The sequence below is a fragment of the Vulpes vulpes genome, chromosome 8 (genome assembly GCF_048418805.1).
Source record: "Vulpes vulpes isolate BD-2025 chromosome 8, VulVul3, whole genome shotgun sequence".
Taxonomy (NCBI): Eukaryota; Metazoa; Chordata; class Mammalia; order Carnivora; family Canidae; genus Vulpes; species Vulpes vulpes.
In genome coordinates, this window is record NC_132787.1 from 103,997,794 (window position 1) to 104,016,329 (window position 18,536).

Below are 18,536 nucleotides of genomic sequence, written 5' to 3' on the forward strand. Positions count from 1 at the left end.
CGCCGCGGTCCTCCGAGGGCTGGGTCCGCCCCTCCCGGGCCCCGCCCCTCCCGGGCCCCGCCCCTCCCGGGCCCCGCCCCTCCCGGGCCCCGCCCCTCCCGGGCCCCGCCCCTCCCGGGCCCCGCCCCCTGCCCCGGGGCTGCGGCTCCGCCGGGCGGTGCTCGCGGGGTGCGGAGCTGCCGGGAGACCCCAGACAGTTCCGCCCTCCCGGCGGTTGCGTGGGTCCGGGCTGAACCCCTTCGCGGGGGTGTGCACCGCTCTGTGGGGATTTTTCACTTCCCAAGCGCTTTTCTTTCTTTGTTCTTCTCACTGAGCGTTGCAGAGATGGAAGCTTGCAACGACCTTAGCGACCCAACTTGGCAGACGTGCGTCCTCCTCGCTTTACCTGGGGACACGGGCTTTGCCCGTCCGTGGGGGCCAGACCCCCGGGTGGTCTCATTCCCTGCCGTCTCCTGCCGCTCGGTGGGGGGGGGGTGCGCCTCCCGGGCCGGGCTTAGCCCCGAAGCCCCCACAAGTCTGGCGCTGGAGCACTGCAGAGGGAACGCTTTTCTTAAGGAGGTGGGTTCTGTGATACAAAGAAGGTAAGACGGACGCGAGCACAAAATGAAGGGATGGAGTGTATTCTCCAAGCTCTCGGGATCGCAGGGGCAGTCCAGGTTCTGAAGCAGGAAAAAAAAAAAAAATCACCAAAACTCAGTGCTAGAATCCACGGTGGCTGGTCTTGTACTGTGAACCTCGGCCAGGCTCCCAGGCTTTCCTTCTGCCGGCCCCACGCTCCTCCGTGCGCCTCCAGCCCTCACCTGGCCATCAAAACCCTTCCCCTGGAAAAACAAAACAAAACAAAACAAAACAAAACAAAACAAACAAACAAACAAAAACCAAACCCCAGAAGTATTGAGTCCTTCCAAAACTAAAGGGAAACAGGATGTTCAGAAGGAGACTTTTAAGAGGAAAATAGTGTGTGTGTGTTTCATCCTTATCTTCTAGAGATCCTGAAATACTTCCAGATGAAATAATAATATGTCTGGAATTTGCTTCAAATAATGGGTGCTTGGGTGGAAGGAAGGGTGGGGATGTAGACGAGATTAGATGTGAGTTGATGGTTTTGGGCCTTGGTTATGGGCATATGGGAGATTACCGTTCTACAATAAAAGTTTAAAAACCAAAGAGAAGACAGGCAGGAAGTGCTGTTACCCTCATTTTTAAGGGGAGGAGTCTGTGCTGCAGAAGGTGGGGCAGCCTCCTCCCACCCATAACCAGCACCAGCTGGAGCCCAACTCTGTTCCCCCAGGACACTCCCCCCGAGGCTGCTGGAAGCAGGGCCACAGGGGTGGCTCCGTGGCTCCAGCTCCCCCGGAGGCAAGGTTGGCTCTCACGCGTTGGCATTGCCAGCCAGGTGTCCTTGCGATGCCCTGACCGAGCCCTGCCCAGACTGTTACCAAGGGCTCAGGCGTCCCTGGGAACCAGCCATTTGCCCACGGAGCCTTACATCCTTTTAATAAATAGAGCATGGTGTTCAGAAACAAAGACCTGGGAGGACATGTGCCTAGTACTTTTGAGGTGTCGGTTGCACCTGCCCCCTTAGGACACAGAGCTGGGGTGTGTGTGTGCGTGTGTGCGTGTGTGTGTGTGTGTGTGTGTGTGTGTGTGGTATTAGTCTGCTTGGGCTGCTTTAACAAAATACCACACGCTGGGTGGCATAAACAACACAAATTTATTTTCCCATAGTTCTGGAAGCTGGAGATGGAAGGTGCTGGCAACGTTGGTTCCTGGTGAGACCCCTCTCCCCGGCTGTCTTCTTCCTCTGTCCTCTCTTGGCCTTTTCTTTGTGTGTGCACATCCCTGGCCCTGGTGTCTTTCTTCTTATAAGGGCACCAGTTCTATCGGGCTAGGCCTCCACCCTTATGACCCCAATTACCTCTTCAAAAGTCCTGTCTCCAAATACAGTCACACTGAGGATTAGTGCTTCCACATGTGAATTTAGGGGTGGGGGACATAATTTAGTCCATAATATTCTAATTCTAATATTCTTCTAATATTCATAATATTCTAATTCTAATATTCTTAATTCTCTGTATATATCCAAATACATGATATATATGATATATGTCACACATACGCATGCTTCCTTCTAACAGAACCCCCGGATTTGGAGGCACACCAACTTGAGAAGCACTGGCTCCAGGACCTACAGAGGTTGACTGCACTCCCTGTGGGACACCTTCATAAATACTGATTCTCTTGGCCAAACTTCTGCTACGCGCATAATGGACCGCAGTCAGGTTAAAATGCCATTCCCTGACATCGATTTAAAATGTGGCTGATCTGTTCTTTGCCACATCTGCTGCGAGAACAAAGACCATTCTCAGCAATCAGGCTTTGGACGGTCAAGGAAATGTCGACCCTGCTCTGCAGGGACGCGCTGCTAGCGTGAAGGGCCCCACAGGAACCCTGCCAAGGGACTTCAATCACATCAGCATAGAACTCAGTCTCCTTGAAAGGAGAAGAAGAGGCTCCGAGTTGACAACTGGTGGGAACCAGAAGAGAACTGGCTACTGTCTGCACCAACTGTAGTCAACTGTAGTCGTGTGCAGAAGGTGATCGAGGGTGTTACTCTGGGCTTCCGGTACAAGATGAGGTGACCGAGGAAGTGTATGCTCACTTCCCCATTAACGTTGTTATCTAGGAGAAGGGTTCTCTTCTCGAAATCCGAAATTTCTCGGGTGAAAAAATACATCTGCAGGGCTCGGATGAGGCCAGGTGTTGCTTGTTCTGAATCTCAAGCCCAGAAAGAGGAGTTAATTCTTGAAGGAAATGACCTTGAACTTGTATCAAATTCAACTGCTTTGATTCAGCAAGCTGCAACTGCTAAAAACACGGCTATCAGAAAATCCGCGGGTGCTATCTATGTTTCTGAAAAAGGAACGGTTCAGCAGGCTGACGGGTAGGTAAGATCTAAGCTGTCCAGCTACAGAAGCAGCAGGATGCCGGATGATTTTTTTTTTTAGACTTATTTGTGATAGTTTAAAGATGCAATAATAGCTGTATTGACTCGGGGGATTTTTCTTTTTTTTTTTTTTTTTTTTTTTCGGGGGATTTTTCTTAAAAAAAAAAACAAACGCAGCTAATCATCAAAATGGCAAGTGCAGGATGGTCTTCTTCACTGTTAGCTGCACTGAGGACCCTGTTGCATCGTCTTACAAAAACCAGGTGGCGTCAACAGCAGACCACCCTCACTACCACCACAGACTTTGGAACAAAAAGCTCAATATAACTTTCCTTTGGGTCACAGAATTGCATGCTTGTGAGGTTGCTCACTATGGAAAATTCAAAATGAGTCTGGGCGAGCCTCCTAGCCAGGGTCCCAGGAGACGACAGAATGTTCTGGAACTTTGAGGGGCTCTGGAAGTTCTCTGCCAAGAAGAGTGTGACGGTGAAGGTCCAGGGACAGACCACACAATCCTCCTCTTTAGTTAGCTTAGTTATGATCACCCGGTGTTGAGCAGCTTAAGGACGAGGAAGCAGGTAGTAGGAAGAGTCTCTGAGGAGCAGAAGGCTCCTGAAGAATCGCCCTGGGAGGGGAGCTGCTGTGCCGTGTCCACCACCGCAGAAAGCTGCCACCACAGCTGCCCGCTGCTCTTGAAGCCGGAGCCTGCCGCAAGCCATCAAGGCCCAGCTGTCCCAGAAGGACCCGCGTTCCTGTCTCTCTGTCCTTCTGGAAGGGTCCTGCCTTCTGAAGGGTGGCGCCTTCTGCCTTCTGAGCCTCCTGGGGGTGCTCCTCCTTGGTAGGAACTAGGTCACATGAGAAGCCCAACTGCCAGGGCATCTGCTATAGCCAGCCTCATTGTTGGTCCGCTGTCACAGCCAGTGACTTCACATGACTGAGTCCTCAGAGCACGACACAATGACTGCAGGGCAAAGTCTGAGTGACAGAGTCCTCAGAGCACGACACAATGACTGCAGGGCAAAGCCACCAGGGTCTGGGGTGCTTTGGACTGAAGCAGCTCCTAGCTGGTTTCCCACCTCTTATCCCTTAGTGCTCTGAGGACTCTGTCACTCAGACTGGGCTCCCAGTGCTCGAGGGGCCCGGGAAGGAGATGGGGGAGCTGGAGAGGCCCCGGGCCCCAGGCATGGGGAAGAGAGTATCTGATTGCAGGGCCAGGGGCTGGCTCTGAGGACCAAGGCTGCAGGAAGTCTGGCAGAGACAGCCACCCCGGCTGTGTCAGTGACAATCTCAGGGCAAAGAGCACCCGCCGACCTCCATGCCCTGTCCGCCTGCCTCTTCCAAAATGCCGTGCTGCTCTGAACACAAGGACTCCGCTGGACTTGGCCCTGGACCTGCAGTTTTGAGTCCTGGGTCCTGTCCTTGAGCGGCTGAGGATGGAGAGGGAAGAGGGCACGAGTGTGCCGGGCATCAGGCAGGGAGCAGGACGCCCTGAGAGAGAAGGGGGCGGGGAGGCGGCCCCCGGGAGCACCCAGGGGGAGCACTTCTGCTTTCCCTGGATTTGAGATGGAGTCTCAGGTATGTCAAGGCGTCATTTCAGTTTCTATCTGAAAAAGGATCTGAAAAGGGATCTACCCGGTTGACTGAGTGTCCCCCACCTCCCCCATGGTTTCGGTAAACTCTGCTAGTTCTCAGATAACACGATTTGGGCGCAGGCTGTTCTTGCTTTCACACGAGCTGTAGGAATCACGCTGGCCTCGGCCCTGGTCAGATTGCTCATCGGCAGACAGTCACCGCTCGTAGGAGGTAAAATAAGGAAGTAAAGAGCTTTCTTACAAACATCAAAGGCTTATCAACAGCACACTGACAATGGTAGAAGCATCTAGAAGTGGAGTGCCTGCTGCGTGGCAGGTGTTTCGCTTTCATTGTGGTGTCCCACTTATCTGCTGAAGCAGGAAGGCCTTTCCCATTCTGTGGTGGTCCACGTTGGAAGTTGCTGGCCCCGCCGAGGGGCTATGGCTCCCTCTTCTCCCTCCCATCGGATCGCCCTCCCTTCCTCCGGGGTCCCCAGGAACAGCTAGAGGAGAGAGTGGCTCCAGCGCGGGGCCCAGCCTGCCCCCACTCTCCTGGCAGTGCTCCCTGCCTGAGGGACCCCTGTAAGACAGAGCTGTCCTTCTGTGGTGTGGGACAAACAATCTCCAGGCCAAGGACAGAAGCCGCCTGGTCTGGGAGTGAGCCAGCTGAGGCAGGGTTGTGGGAAGAGGATTTCTAAGCCTCTCCCATGCTGCTTTGCATGCAGCCTCTGATGTGGCTAATGTGGGTGTGGGGCTCAGGGGCCTTGCAAACCTCTGCTGTCTTCCCAGCGTGAGATGAGCAAGCCCTTCACTTGCCTAGGCCTCAATTTCTTCATTTTAAAATGAGGGGAGTCATACCCACCTCATAAATGTACTGAGAGGTACACAGTAGGCGTCTAATATATGGTAGTTCCTGACTGAGTGCAAATGAGCAGAGTGTTTTGGGGGTTTGTGGCCACCGGCCTTGCTCCTGAAATTGTGAGGAGCCAGTTGCCCAAGGAGGAGTCAAGGATAGGCTCTGCGGGGAGGTGGGGAGTCCCAGCCCCCCTGTGCCAGCCGGGACACCCCCTAGGATGTTGGCCCATCCGACTGGCTGGCCGAGCTTTGGGGCTCCCCTGTATCCTCAGGAGGGTGGGGAGTTGCCGGGATGGGGGTTCTGCGGTGCACACCCTCTGGGATATCTCTCCGGCCCCTAACACGTGTCCCCATCCGGAGGAACTCTGCTTCTTCTCCGTCTACACAGTCACCTGGGTGACAGCCTGTCACAGGAGCCTGACCCCACCGGAGCTGGCCACGTAACATCTCCCTGGGGAATGTGGGGTCGAGCGCTGACCCGTTCCGTCAGCACCCTGGCTCTTCGGTAGGAGAGCCGTCAACTCCGGAGGGCCACGGGTTATGGCCAGTCCCCTGGTCACCATTTTTGTCGGTTTGCTGGTTTGTATTTTTAAGGCTCCCAAACCTACAGAAAGGTTGCAAGACTTCACTGAACAGGCATATGCTCTTCACCGGAGTTTATCAGTTGTTGACATTTTTATCCACATTTGCTTGGTTTCTATTTGTATAGAGCACACATTTTGTGGTTGCCAAACCATTTGCAGGTGACTTTCAGACCTCGTGACACTTCACCCCACATACACCTCTTAGGAACGGGGACATTGCCCTGCGTAACCTTGATAGAATGATCGTGCTGTGCGAATCTAACATCGGTACGATGCTCGGCCTACTATTTAGTGCCTATCCTCTGATATTTAGTCTGCAAAGTGTCCTCTAGAGCTGCTTTTGCTTTGTCGTGAGAGATGGTCCCGACGACGCTCTGCGCTGCCTTTAACGTATGTCGCATCCTCAGCCGTCCCGTGTCCCTTATGACATTGACGGTTGAAGAGTCAAGGCCGGCCGTTTGGCAGAATGGACCTCAGCTGGGGTGTGCCCGGTGTGTCTTCACGATGTGGCTCGGGTTATGGGGAGCGGGGGGAGAGGTGCTCTGTGCGTGGGTGCTCCTCCCTAGCTGGTCCCCTCAGGAGGCACCTGCTGTCCGCTGTCCTCTGGTTGGGGAGGTTAAATTTAATAATGTGGTTAATGGGAATCTCCCAGACTTCACCGTTTATCCCTTCCTAAGAATCTTTCACATAATTCTTTCAACGTCTTTTACTGATTCTTACCTAAATTAGATAAAATGGTGATTTTCTGTTTTCATCATTTATTCTATATTCTTCGGTAGAGAGGAGCTTTTCTTCCTGTACTTAAAAAACTTAAAACTTATTGATATGAACTCATGGCTTCATTATTATTTTTGTTATTATTATTCTTTGATGGGATTTTTGGGGGCTTTGCTCAGAAGCTGTACGGGCTGGGTTGCCGTAGGTGAAGTCAGGTAAGGACATCACTCTGATGCTCACCTTGTCCCAAATTTGGCCTGTGGGAGCCCCTTCGGACGGGCTCTTACATCCATCCCTTTGAGGCTCCCCATCCCGTTTTGAACACTTCCTCACTTTCTGCCACAGGAGGAGGCTCCAGGCTCACTTTGTATGTTCCCTGGACAGTGGGTTGTTGTTGTTGTTTTAATGGGAGCAGAGACGCTGGCTCTGCCACAGGGAGGAGAAAGAGGCAGAGGTGCTCAGAGAAGCAGTTAAAAAGGCGAAGAAGGAATCCCTGAGCCTCAGTGTGGCTCATTAGCCCCTGATTCTAGTTCTCCCTGGCCTCGGGCAGGGAGATGTCTCAGCTCCTCGTTTTTTTCTTTCTTTCTTTTTTTTTTTTTTAAGATTTTATTTATTTATTCATGATAGACATAGAGAGAGAGAGAGAGAGAGAGGCAGAGACACAGGCAAAGGGAGAAGCAGGCTCCATGTAGGGAGCCCAACGTGGGACTCGATCTCGGGACTCCAGGATCACGCCCTGGGCTGAAGGCGGCGCTAAACCGCTGAGCCACCCAGGGATCCCCCAGCTCCTCGTTTCTAACGGCCCTCTTGCCTTTGCTGTGCCGACACGCAGGCTTGGTACCCACTTCTCCTCCTGGCCCAGCCAGCCTCCTTTGTTCTGCTCCAAGCGAGACACTGAGGCAGACCGGCCGGCTGGTATGAGGAGGGGGCCCTGTGATGATGCCCTGCACAGGTGGGCTGCAGAGTGCAGGAGGAGGTCCTTGAGGGGATCTCCGCTCTCCGGGATCCCCCTGCCTTGGGGCCCTCCCTGGCACTGCCTGCCCCATCCAGCAGAAATGCCTGGCCCTCCCCATCTCCCCGAATTTTGACTTTTCCTCGAGGAGCAGCTGGGTGGCTCCTTCTGCAGGAGGACTCCCCCCTCCACCTGCCTTCTCCACTCCCTCAGTGGGGACCTGCCTTCTCCACTCCCTCAGATGAGCCTTCTGTCTGAGGCTGAGGGTTCCTGAGTCCACAGCCCCATAAGCCAGAGCAGAACTGGTGCTTGCCTCTAGCGGGGCTTGTCCAAGCCTAGACAGGACCGAGTCTGGGACATCACCCTTGGAGTATGTCTGGTGTTGTTTTAAGCAACGTACAGAAAACAATTGCCCAAAGCCACCCACGCAAATGGTCAGATCCTCTGCATCACAGTTGGGATTATCACTCAGCCAATATTTGCTTTCTTTTTTTTAAAAAGATTTTTATTTACTTATTCATGAGAGAGAAAGAGAAAGAGAGAGAGAGGCAGAGACACAGGCAGAGGGAGAAGCAGGCTCCATGCAGGGAGCCTGACATGGGACTTGATCCCGGGTCTCCAGGATCAGGCCCTGGGCTAAACTGCTGAGCCACCTGGGCTGCCCCAATATTTGCTTTCTGAGCCTCGTGCTGTGGACAAAGTGTGCTTTCTTGCCTTAGTGAGGCTGGGGTTGGCCGTGTGACTTGTTTGGCCAATAAGACGTTAGCGGATGTGTGCCTATGGAAGCCTTGCGTGGTTCGGTCTGGCTCCCGGTCCCTGGCGCTATGCCCCGAGAACGTGCCCCAGGAAGCTGTGGGTCCCGGATAACGAGAGACGTGTGCACTCGATCTGAAGCTTGGAGCCAAGTCCACGCAGATCCGTGAGCAGGAAATGAAGTGCTGTGTCACACCAGCATGACCGCGGCCAGCGAATGCGCTGCGTACACCCGCACGACTCAGCACTCTCACTCATGCTTGCACGCTCACGGCCGAGCCCTGAGCCGGGGACTTCCTGGGAATCGGACTCTCCTCCCCCGTTTTACAGCTGTGAACACTGAGGCCCGGGGAGGAGACTTGGGTACGGTGAGTCAGGCGCGAGAGTCTGGCTCTTCACTAGCTGTGGGATCCCGGCCGGATTGAATGAAGTCTTTGACTTAGTTTCCACATCTCTCAAATGGTGACCATTCAGTAATGTGCCAAGCACAGAGTTCGCGCTCAGTAGGCACATGGTCTGTAGGCGGCTCTGCTGCCAGGGAGTGGCCGATCCTGCGCCTGTCCCTGGGCCTCCTACCCTCCCTCGGGCACAGGTGGAGAAGTTCTGGATGATTCCCTCTGGTCTGCCTGGGCTCCGCCGGCCGCATCCGCATTTAACCTCGATTTTTCCTACCTCCTGGGAGTTCCCAGTCTATCTCTTGCTTCCATCCTGTCTCTCACATGGAAATAAGACCCCCTCTGGACCCCCTCTCCTGCTGCGGCTGAGCCCAGGCCGGACCCTCCACGAGGGGCCTCCCCAGAGCACAGAGGGCATGGGGTGGGTCTGGGGCACAGGTTCCCAGGGATGCCCTTGCAGGGCCTCAGCTCGGGCTCCTCCGGTGGGCTCCTCCGACTTGGCTCTGGCCTAACCATGACCACCCAGACCATCACTCAGTAATGAAAGAGATGGACAGACTGATGGGGGGGTGTTTACCTCCCAGCAGCCCCTGTGTGAGGACCCACACTTCCCTGCATGATTCACCAGGATGCAACCCTCCCTCCCAAGAGAGGGGCGTCCTCGGCAAACACACCCTCATACCATGGTCCAGGCGCTGCTCTGAACAGTTACACACAGTAGCTCATCTCACCTGCACGACAACCTTCTAGAATCAGTACTTTTATTATTTCTGTATGTGGTAGGCAGAAAAATGGCCCACCAAAGACGTCCGTGTCCTAGTCCCTGGGCCCTGCGGATATGTTACCTTACACGCAAAAGGGATTTTGCAGACATGATTAAATTAAGAACGGTGAGATGGAGAGATTATCCTGGCTGTCTGGAAAGATGGAAGGAGGGAGGCCGAGAGAGGTTTGGAGATTGGCGATGCTCCCATTCTGCTTGGAGAGGAGGGAGTCACGGGCCGAGGGATGAGGGCAGTCTCTCCTCTAGAAGCTGGAAAAGGCGAGGACTCAGGTGCCTTTAGTGGCCAGAAGGAAACGCAGCCCTGTGCACACCTTGATTTCAGTCCGGTGAGACCCACTTTGGATTTCTGACCTCCAGCGCTGTGAGATAATACGTATGTGCTGTTTCCAGCCCCTCGGCGTGTGGCCTACTTGTTACAGCAGCACAGAAGGTTCGAACAACCCGTGCAACGTCACACAGCTGCTCAGAGTCAGGAGCGGGATTTGAACCCAGGCGGTCAGCTCATGACTGCAAGCCCAGGGCTGCCCCTCCTGGGCCTCGAGAGGGGGTCCCCACCGCTGCTGGGTCCAGGGCCACGGACCTGGAGTCCTTCTGAGCTCATGTGTGAAAATGGGCCAGTGGAGCCTCGGGAAGGCTGTGCGGGGCCGGGAGAGAAGGAGAGGCTGGCGGACGCGTGTGGGCTGTTGACTGGGGCCCTGGGGCTGGCCTCCCTCCCCACGCCACCCCTACACCCACCTGGGGCAGGCCAGCCGGCCCTCCTCCTCCTCCTCTTCCTCCTACACGGGCTGCAGCTCGGCTTCCAGCTTCTTCTTCCGGACTCCGTCCACAAAGAAAAAGTCCATGCCGATGAGGGTTTGCCCCAGGGGCGTGCCCACCCTGCTGCCCACAACCTGGTTCGTGGAGTTGGGGACGGTGTCGGAGAAGAAAGGCACGTACTCCGGCAGCTTCACGGGCTCCTTCTTATTGCCCTGGGGAGAGGGGACAGTCCGTGTCACCAGCTGCATGGAATCCAGGGCAGGCCTGCAGGCGGCCAGGACCATCCCGGGGGTGGAGGGGCAGGCAAGGGTGCAGGAAGCAGGTGGCCTCTGCAGGCAACTTCCAGCAGCTGCCACCCCAATTTGGCCCCAGGAGCCCAGAGGGTTACGAGACCCTTCAGCTGAGACCCACTGCACCTTCCTCACCCTGGGCTCCCTACTTCAGATGCTCCCCCAAACCCTCCCCTTTGAGCCTTGGCCTCCAGTGACCCTGGAGGGACCCTGTCTGATTCCAATCTCCATCCCCACCACCTAAGACCCTGCCTCGCCTATGGTGGGAGTGCCTGAGGGTTGGTTTGTTTGGGGGTGACTTCTTCACCTGAAGACTGACACACACACAGAAACGTCCCCAAATCATAACCGTCCGGCTCCACAGGCCTCCACAACAGGTCTGAGCAGCGCTGCCCAGATCAAGAAATCCCACCCGCCACAATCTCTAAATCCCAGTTTTGAACTTCATCTTAATAAGACCTTGGCTCCTGTCTCTCGGGAACGTGTTTTCAAGGTCCGTGCATGGTTTTGGCTGTGACCACAGCCCATTTGCTGTCCTCGCTCCACAGTCCATCATCGTGGGGCTTGTGTGAACGGTCCATGTTATCTACCCACCTCGTGGATGGCATTTGGGTTTGTTCCCAGTCTGGGGGGTCTGAACATTTGCGCTCGTGTTTCTGGTGACTTCTGGGAGTGGAAGGTGAACGAGTGAGTGAATGTATGATGTGAGAATAATCTGATGAGGCCTTGGGTTGGGGGTTAACTCTGTGCTACCCTGGCTCAAATAGAGGTTATGGGACCAGCCAGGTAACAGGATCCTCGCTTTCACGTGGGAAAGTCCGGGCCCGGGTGGCCCCACACCTCTGGGCGCGATGCAGGTGTCAGTGGTCAGGTTGCTAATCCCCAGGCCTCTGCAGGGAGACTCTAGGCTGGAAGCCCAGTCCAGGAGCTCAGGGTGGGACTTCAGGTCTCGGGACCCACACCTTCTCTCCCAGGGCAGACAGCGAGCCCGCAGGCTGGGCACGGAGACGTTAAGCCTTCCCTCAACTTGGCAGGGTGCGGCCACCGTCTTGGTTGACTTGCTACGCTCGCTGCTCATTTTCCAGGTTGGTTCTCTGACCTTTCTTAACAGCCAGACTCATTCTCCCATTTGGTCATTCACCCAACAGAGTGCAAAATATTTATCGGGTGCTGGGGGGTAGGGCATGGCTGATGGGTGGGGTCCCCAGCCGCCACCCGGAGAAACTGGTGGGTGAAACCCGACCTGCGATAGCCAGGGAGTTGGGCAGGATCTGCCAGCGGGTGAGGAACAGGGGGACCTGATCCAGCTCCCCCAGGAAGGAGAGATTTCTCAGCAGGAGGCCTCTGAGCGATGAATGAGCCTGACAAGGCGGAAGCGCATTTCAGGCAGGGGCACAGCATGCACAGAGGCGTAGCTGAAAGGGGCGTGGAGGTCAGGGTGGGGGTGGGGGTGCAGGTCAGATCCTGGGAAGCCTCGTGAGCCACCCTGGGAAACACAGGTGGAAGGATTTTAAGCAGGATTTTAACTCAGGGTCAGTTTTGTGGTTTAGGAAACTGCCTCCGGTAGCGACGCGGAGGACAGATTGGAGGTGGCGCCATGAGAAGCAGGGAATTGGCTTGCGAGGTGGGGTCACCCAAGCTCATCTCCGGGGGGGCACAGCACACAGTGCTCACTCTCCTCGCTGGCATCCTCATACGGGGCAGGACATTTCCGAAGCAGACGTCTATCTTTCCCAGTCGGTTCATCCCCATAAACCCGAGAAACGCTGCGGAAAACTGAATGCTCTACGCATTTTCTTTCCCCCAGACCCTGAGTTTCTCGAGACAGGAAAGTCTATTTTTTTTTTTTTTTTTTTTTGGCCTCTGTACATTCCAGCTTCTAGCACACAGCAGGGCCTCCATCAGCGTTAGATGCAGTGACGCGTCACTGGCCTTACCAGGGGATCATAGTCTTTCAGGAAACTCCAGTGCTGAGCCCTGGAAAGGAAAACACGTGGGCAGCGTTACAGCTTCCCGTGACATTTTTTTCGCAAATGACTTTCTGTATCAAGGGAATGAGTCGATGCCACGGATGCATTTATTACATCACGGAGGAGCTAAAAAAAATCGAGTGCAAGAGACACCCCCAACCAGCCACGTATTTATGGCGTGGCCTCTCAACCAGGCAAGTATCTCAATACCTGATGCTTCCCGGAGCGGGAGGCCTGGCGCCAGAGGAGGCAGCGGCGGCGGGGAAGGTGGGGGTGAGCTCCCCGCGTGCCTCTGCCCACGTGGGAGCCCTCAAGGATTTCGTGAAGAAAAGCCAGGGATCGCTCCCTCAATTTTTTTTTTTTTTTTTGTGGCCTTCCAGTGTGGGCAGCAGAAGAAGGTAGGGATGGGGCAGGAGGCCAGGATGGTGACGATGGGAAGAAGGGCCTTACCTGGGCTGCTAATTTAATTTTTAGTTTAATCTGTTTTTAAGAAGTTGAAGAGTTCTGTAAGACTTATCGTAAAAACAGGTTTTCTCTGCCCCCGATCCTCGAACCCCACAGCCTCCGGTCAGGCTTCCAGCCCTCTGGCTGTTTCTTTGGGCCTGTCACCACCCCATTCCGGAATAATAAGTCTAGGCTACTATTTCTTGAGTTTTTGAAATTATAAACATATCTGTGGACTTTCTCTTGTGGGAGAATTTCTTTTTTAAGATTTTGTTTATTAATTCATGGGAGACACAGAGAGAGGGGCGGAGACACAGGCAGAGGGAGAAGCAGGCTCCCCCGCGGGGGTGTGGGCCTCGATCCCAGGACCCCGGGATCACACCCTGAGCCGAAGGCAGACGCTCAACCACAGAACCACCCAGGGGTCCCTCTCCTGGGAAAATTGATTATGCGTTAGCTCTCCTGCCCCTCTTCCCTTCCCTCATTTCTTCCACAAATGACTATATTCTAGATTTTGGCTGAACCAACATGTATCGTTTATATCCTTAGGATTCTGTAAACACCGTTCACTAAGCGACTATCCTGGATCGTAGGATCCCAGATCCTGACTTGGACAACATGGAATTTTTTTCTAGAGTTATAATCACTTTTTTTCCTTAGCTTTCTGTGTACAGATCACTGAAACTCTCTAGCAAAATCATAAAGCCCCTCCCGGTACGGTCTTCCACGCAGTCAAACCAACAGGTAATCCACGTCTCTTTCCCGCTTCTTCTCTAGAGGCCGCTGTCCCGGATCCGGGGTTGCCCTGCTCCCACCAGGGTTGCTGCCCTGGACCTGCCCTGCCCTCCTGACCCCCACTCAGGGGTTCCCTCTTTTGGGGTCTCAGGCCTTCCTTTGTTGTTTACTCTCCTGCTGTGGAGCACATCCTCCGGGGTCTGTGGATGCCTGCATTTCTTTGGTTCTAGAAAATTCTCAGACACTTTCTCCTCCAATATTTCATCTTTCCCAGCCTTCCCTTGGGAAGCTCTGTTGGAAGGTATGTTGGACCTTCTTGTCCCGTTCTCTAGGGTTCCAATTCCTTTTCCGTCTGCTTCCTCTCCTTGTCTTTTTGGATAATTGTGATGAAGCTGAGTTTATGGTTTCTCACTTCAGTTGTATTTTTTTTTAAGGATTTTTTTTCCTTTCCTTTTAAAGATCTTATTTATTTATCCACAAGAGACACACAGAGAGAGGTAGAGACAGAGGCAGAGAGAGAAGCAGGATCTCTTTCGGGAGCCCGATGCAGGACTCGATCCCAGGACCCTGGGATCATGCCGTGAGCTGGAGGCAGATGCTCATCCCTGGGGCCACCCAGGTGCCCTCAACATTACAGATTCTTCTCTAGAGGTTCTCTTGGATTCTTTTTCAAGTTGCCTCTTGGTTCCCCCTGTCTTCAGCCCATCACCCTCCTGAGACGTTGGGGCCCTCCCCAGCCACCCCTTCCTGGGGACCCTGTTCCCTCTCTGCCTGCCCACTCAACCTCCTCCAAGCCTCCCAGGTGTCCTGATCCCCTCACCCGCCACCACTCCCCGTCTTGTCACAGGGAGCCACGTTTCAATAGCGTTGGTCTTGAACTCACCGAAGGCAGGGACCTTGACCTCAGAGCCACACTAGGACTCAGTGAGAGCCAGTGACGTGGGAGAGGGGACACCGGGTCCCCGGCTTTGTGCTGCTCGTTGCCTGCTCTGCTCGCTGGGGGGCCCTGAGCCAGGCCACTGTGTTCTCGGGCCCTCAGTTTCCCCATCTAGAGAAACCCCGGGGGGAACGGGTGTGTGGAGCACCTCTCAGGGCTGTAGGAGGTAAGACACAGACCTGGTTTCAAGGGCTCAGAGCAAAGAGGAAGGTCAGATGATCTCCCGAATACCTTTTCAAATATTGACGATGTACCAGAAAGATGATACTTTGGATGAGATTCATCATTAAAATGGATTTCACTAGTTCCTCGTTACATTTTTTAAGGCCGCCATTAGAATACGGAATATTTCGTGTGTGGCTCATATGGTGTTTCTGTTGGGTTTCCCTAAACTCTCTCCTCTTGGGGTCTGTGACCCCTTTCTTGTCCGGGGCTCATCTCAGTCCCCTGGAGGGAGTACGTGTGCCCACTGGGTCTAGGACCTTATCTCTGGGGACACGAGGCCCCTTCCAGGGACAGCCCGGGGGTCCCAGCACCAGGTTCTCGGGCCCCTCCTCACTGGGGGTACACACAGGTCGTGAGGGTCACCCCTGTAGGGGGGATGGTCCAGTGGTTCCCGCATATTCAGAGTCATGGCCAGCACCAGCCTTTCGTCTCCCCCTAGAGCGACCCCACGTCCCTTAGCGGTCACTCGCTGCCCTTGTCCCTCCCGTGACGCCGGCCGCCTCCCGGCCACCCCCCGGCTGCCTCCCAGCCCTCTGTCCCCTGGTCCCACGTCCAGCTCTTGACTGCTGATGCTCAGCGGCCTCCTGGGCGGCCTCCCGCCCGCCCCACAGACTCCTCCCGCGGTCCTCGTGGCGACTCGGACCCGGACCCCACTCCCACCTCTGCTCAGGTCTCCGGCTCCTGGTCTCCCCAGGCCCCTTACTTTGTCGACAGCCCTTCCTTGTAAGTGTCCCCTGCACCCCAACCCCTGCCTACACCCCACACACACCCCACACGCACCACACACACCCTCACCCCACCACACACAGCAGGTACACACCTCCTCCACACCAACACCTCACACACCACACACCCTACACACATCCCACACACACCAACACTCCACACACCTCACATACACACACACCCCACGTACACACACCCTCCACACCAATGCCACACGCACACCACATACGCACCCCTCCACACCACACACCATACACATACGCCCCCCACACATAACCCCATACCCCACACACATTCACCCCCACACCCCACACCCTCTCCAAACACACCCCCCCACAGCACATGTACACACCCCCACACACACCACACACAACCTTCACACCAACACTCCGTAAACACCACACACATACCCCACACACTGTGCACACTGTACACACCCACCCTCACTCCATACACCCCCACCCCTCCACACTTCTCACATACACACGTCCTCCACACGAACACCACACCCACCCCACATAGACACCTTCCAGTCTCACAGCCCACATACCACATATGTACACACATATACCCTATACCCCCACCCCCTTACACACCACACACCCACACACCACATGTGTACACACACCACTTCCCCCACACACATCCTGTGCACGTATCATACACACCACACACACATACACACACCCGCCACACCCCCATGCCTCACATATCCCCCCACACCACACACATGCACACACCCCAATCCACCAACACACCACAGACACACCACACACCCTCTCACTCTAATCCATCAGCAGTTCTCATAACGCTACCATGAAGCCATTCCTCGAGTTTTCCCACAGTTCTCAGGCTAGATCACATCATGCTCTTCCTCGCAACCCTTGATGGTGTCTCATTACATTTAAAAAAATATGACCTTTTACAGTATATGACATGTTCCTCCTACTTCTGATCTTTTTTTTAAAGTTTTCTTTTTTTTTTTAATATTTTATTGATTTATTCATGAGAGACACAGAGAGAGGCAGAGACACAGGCTGAGGGAGAAGCAGGGTCCCTGCGGGGAGCCCGATGTGAGACTCGATCCCAGGACCCCGGGGTCACGCCCTGAGCCAAAGGCAGGCCCTCAACCACTGAGCCACCCAGGTGTCCCCTATGTCTGATCTTGAGGCTCCTGTCCCCTCGCCGACTGCCTCAGCCACATGGACTGTCTTTGTTTTGTTCTGTTTTTAAAAACACCAGACTCTCCGTGGCCCCTTCTCACATTTCCCGTCAGCCTCTGGGCCATGTCCTCAGAGAGGCCTCTGTGAGCACCTTGTAGAAAGAAGGCGCCCACCCTCCCCTCGCTCCATGACACTTGCCACACTATTTCTTGTCTCTTGGCTTGCTTTGTGGCAGCCCTGTCCTGAGCTAGGGGCTCCCAGGAGCCAGGTGTTGGCCTGTGTTGTCCCTTGTCGCAGCCTGACAGGAATGTCTGGATTGAACAGATGCCTGAAGGGATGTCTCTCCCTTGGGTCAGAGGGCGAGGGCTCCCCCCGCCACTGCTGCCCCCCAGTCTATCCCTGGGGCTCCAGCTGGAGGGATTATTCAAAGGCAGATGGGACCCCAGAGTGAGCGCTGGGCCACCTGGCCCCTGCCACCTCTCCCTCCCACCCTCGGGCTCCGGTCTGGCCGGGCCATGTTCTCCCCAACTCGTGGCCTGAGCACTTTGACGCCAACACGTTTGCCTGCTTACTCCTTCTCATGGATCTCTCTTTTTCCAGAAGCTTCCTAGACCCCGAGGGTCAGGCAGGTCACTCACCAGCGCTGCTGGCCCCTCCTCTCGGCCTCCAAGAGCTCCCTCCACAGCTGGTCCCGCTGCACACCGTTCGTTCCCAGGGCCGAGCGCTCCGCTTCTGGGGCCTGGGGGGCTTGGCGACCCCTGCCCACCGCGGGGCCACCTCGGGCAGTGCAGGAATCTACGGCTGGCGGCCTGGTTGAGGGCAGCCGGTACCCAGCGGATGTGGTTTTCTGGAACCCAGGGGTGGGGGGGCTCCCCATGGGTACAGGTGTGATGGGGAGACAGAGAGAGACAGAGAAAGACAGAGAAGTGGAGAGATCGAGAGAGATCTCTCTCTCAGCCCGATCTCCTGGACTGAGCCTGGGCGGGGGTCCTCCCCGCCGCCCCCCAGGCCCCAGGCTCGGAGTGGCTGAAGTCGGCGGGGAGAGCGCTGGAGCCGAGCTGTGTTTTGAGCTTCTGCCTGTGTTGACGGTTGTCCAGGGGACGGGCCAGCTCCCAAGTGTGTGTGACATCTGAACCCGGGGGGTGGAGAGACTTTCTGCGTCTGTACCAGGCCCAGCTCAGCTGCCCCTCAGCTCTGTCCCCAGGGCCCCTGGCCCCCTGGCCGGAGACCTCAAAAACAGCATGGGGGAGGGGAAGGGGGCCAAAGCCCTGATTTCTGGGGCAGTGAGGAAAGACCCTGGCTCCTAGACAGGATGGGGGGGTGTTGGGGCCCCGGCCTCCCAATTGCCGCATGGCCTTGAGCTGCTCTGCCCCCCTTGGGGCGTGTGAAAGGACCATAATAACCCGCTCGGCTCCCCTGGGGACATGGGCTCCCACCAGAAGGTGGATGGAGGTGCTTCGTGAGCTACAGAGAAGATGCCAGTGCGATGCTCTGCTTCTCTGTTGGAGGAGGCTGCGGGCACGTGGCAGCAAGGGGAAACTGGTGACACTGTCCCTTCATACCTGGTCTAGCTGCAAAAACCTGGAGGGTTTGCAAAGCACCACCTCCATCTTGCTAAACCCTCCGGATCCCCCAGGACAGGTATTTTGGACTCTGTTCCACAGAGGAAGGAACCAAGGCCCTCGCCAGCAGGATTAGGTGACTGTCCAAGGCCACATGGTTACTAGCCGAG

General features: G+C 55.4%; 1 protein-coding gene and 1 pseudogene across 1 annotated transcript; one reads left to right on the forward strand and one right to left on the reverse strand.

Moving 5' to 3' along the window:
- The first annotated feature begins 2,313 nt into the window (after positions 1-2,313).
- On the forward strand, positions 2,314-3,068 carry LOC112927766 (large ribosomal subunit protein uL6-like; annotated as a pseudogene).
- A 6,450-nt stretch (positions 3,069-9,518) lies between these two features.
- Positions 9,519-17,873, reverse strand: CIMIP5 (ciliary microtubule inner protein 5). The gene is made up of 4 exons (XM_026009101.2): positions 17,443-17,873; positions 12,542-12,581; positions 10,294-10,526; positions 9,519-9,917 (listed from the first exon to the last, which is right to left on the reverse strand). The coding sequence occupies exons 1-3, from the start codon at positions 17,679-17,681 to the stop codon at positions 10,335-10,337; spliced, it is 471 nt and encodes a 156-aa protein (XP_025864886.1). The 5' UTR covers positions 17,682-17,873; the 3' UTR covers positions 9,519-9,917; positions 10,294-10,334.
- Between the last annotated feature and the right edge of the window lie 663 nt (positions 17,874-18,536).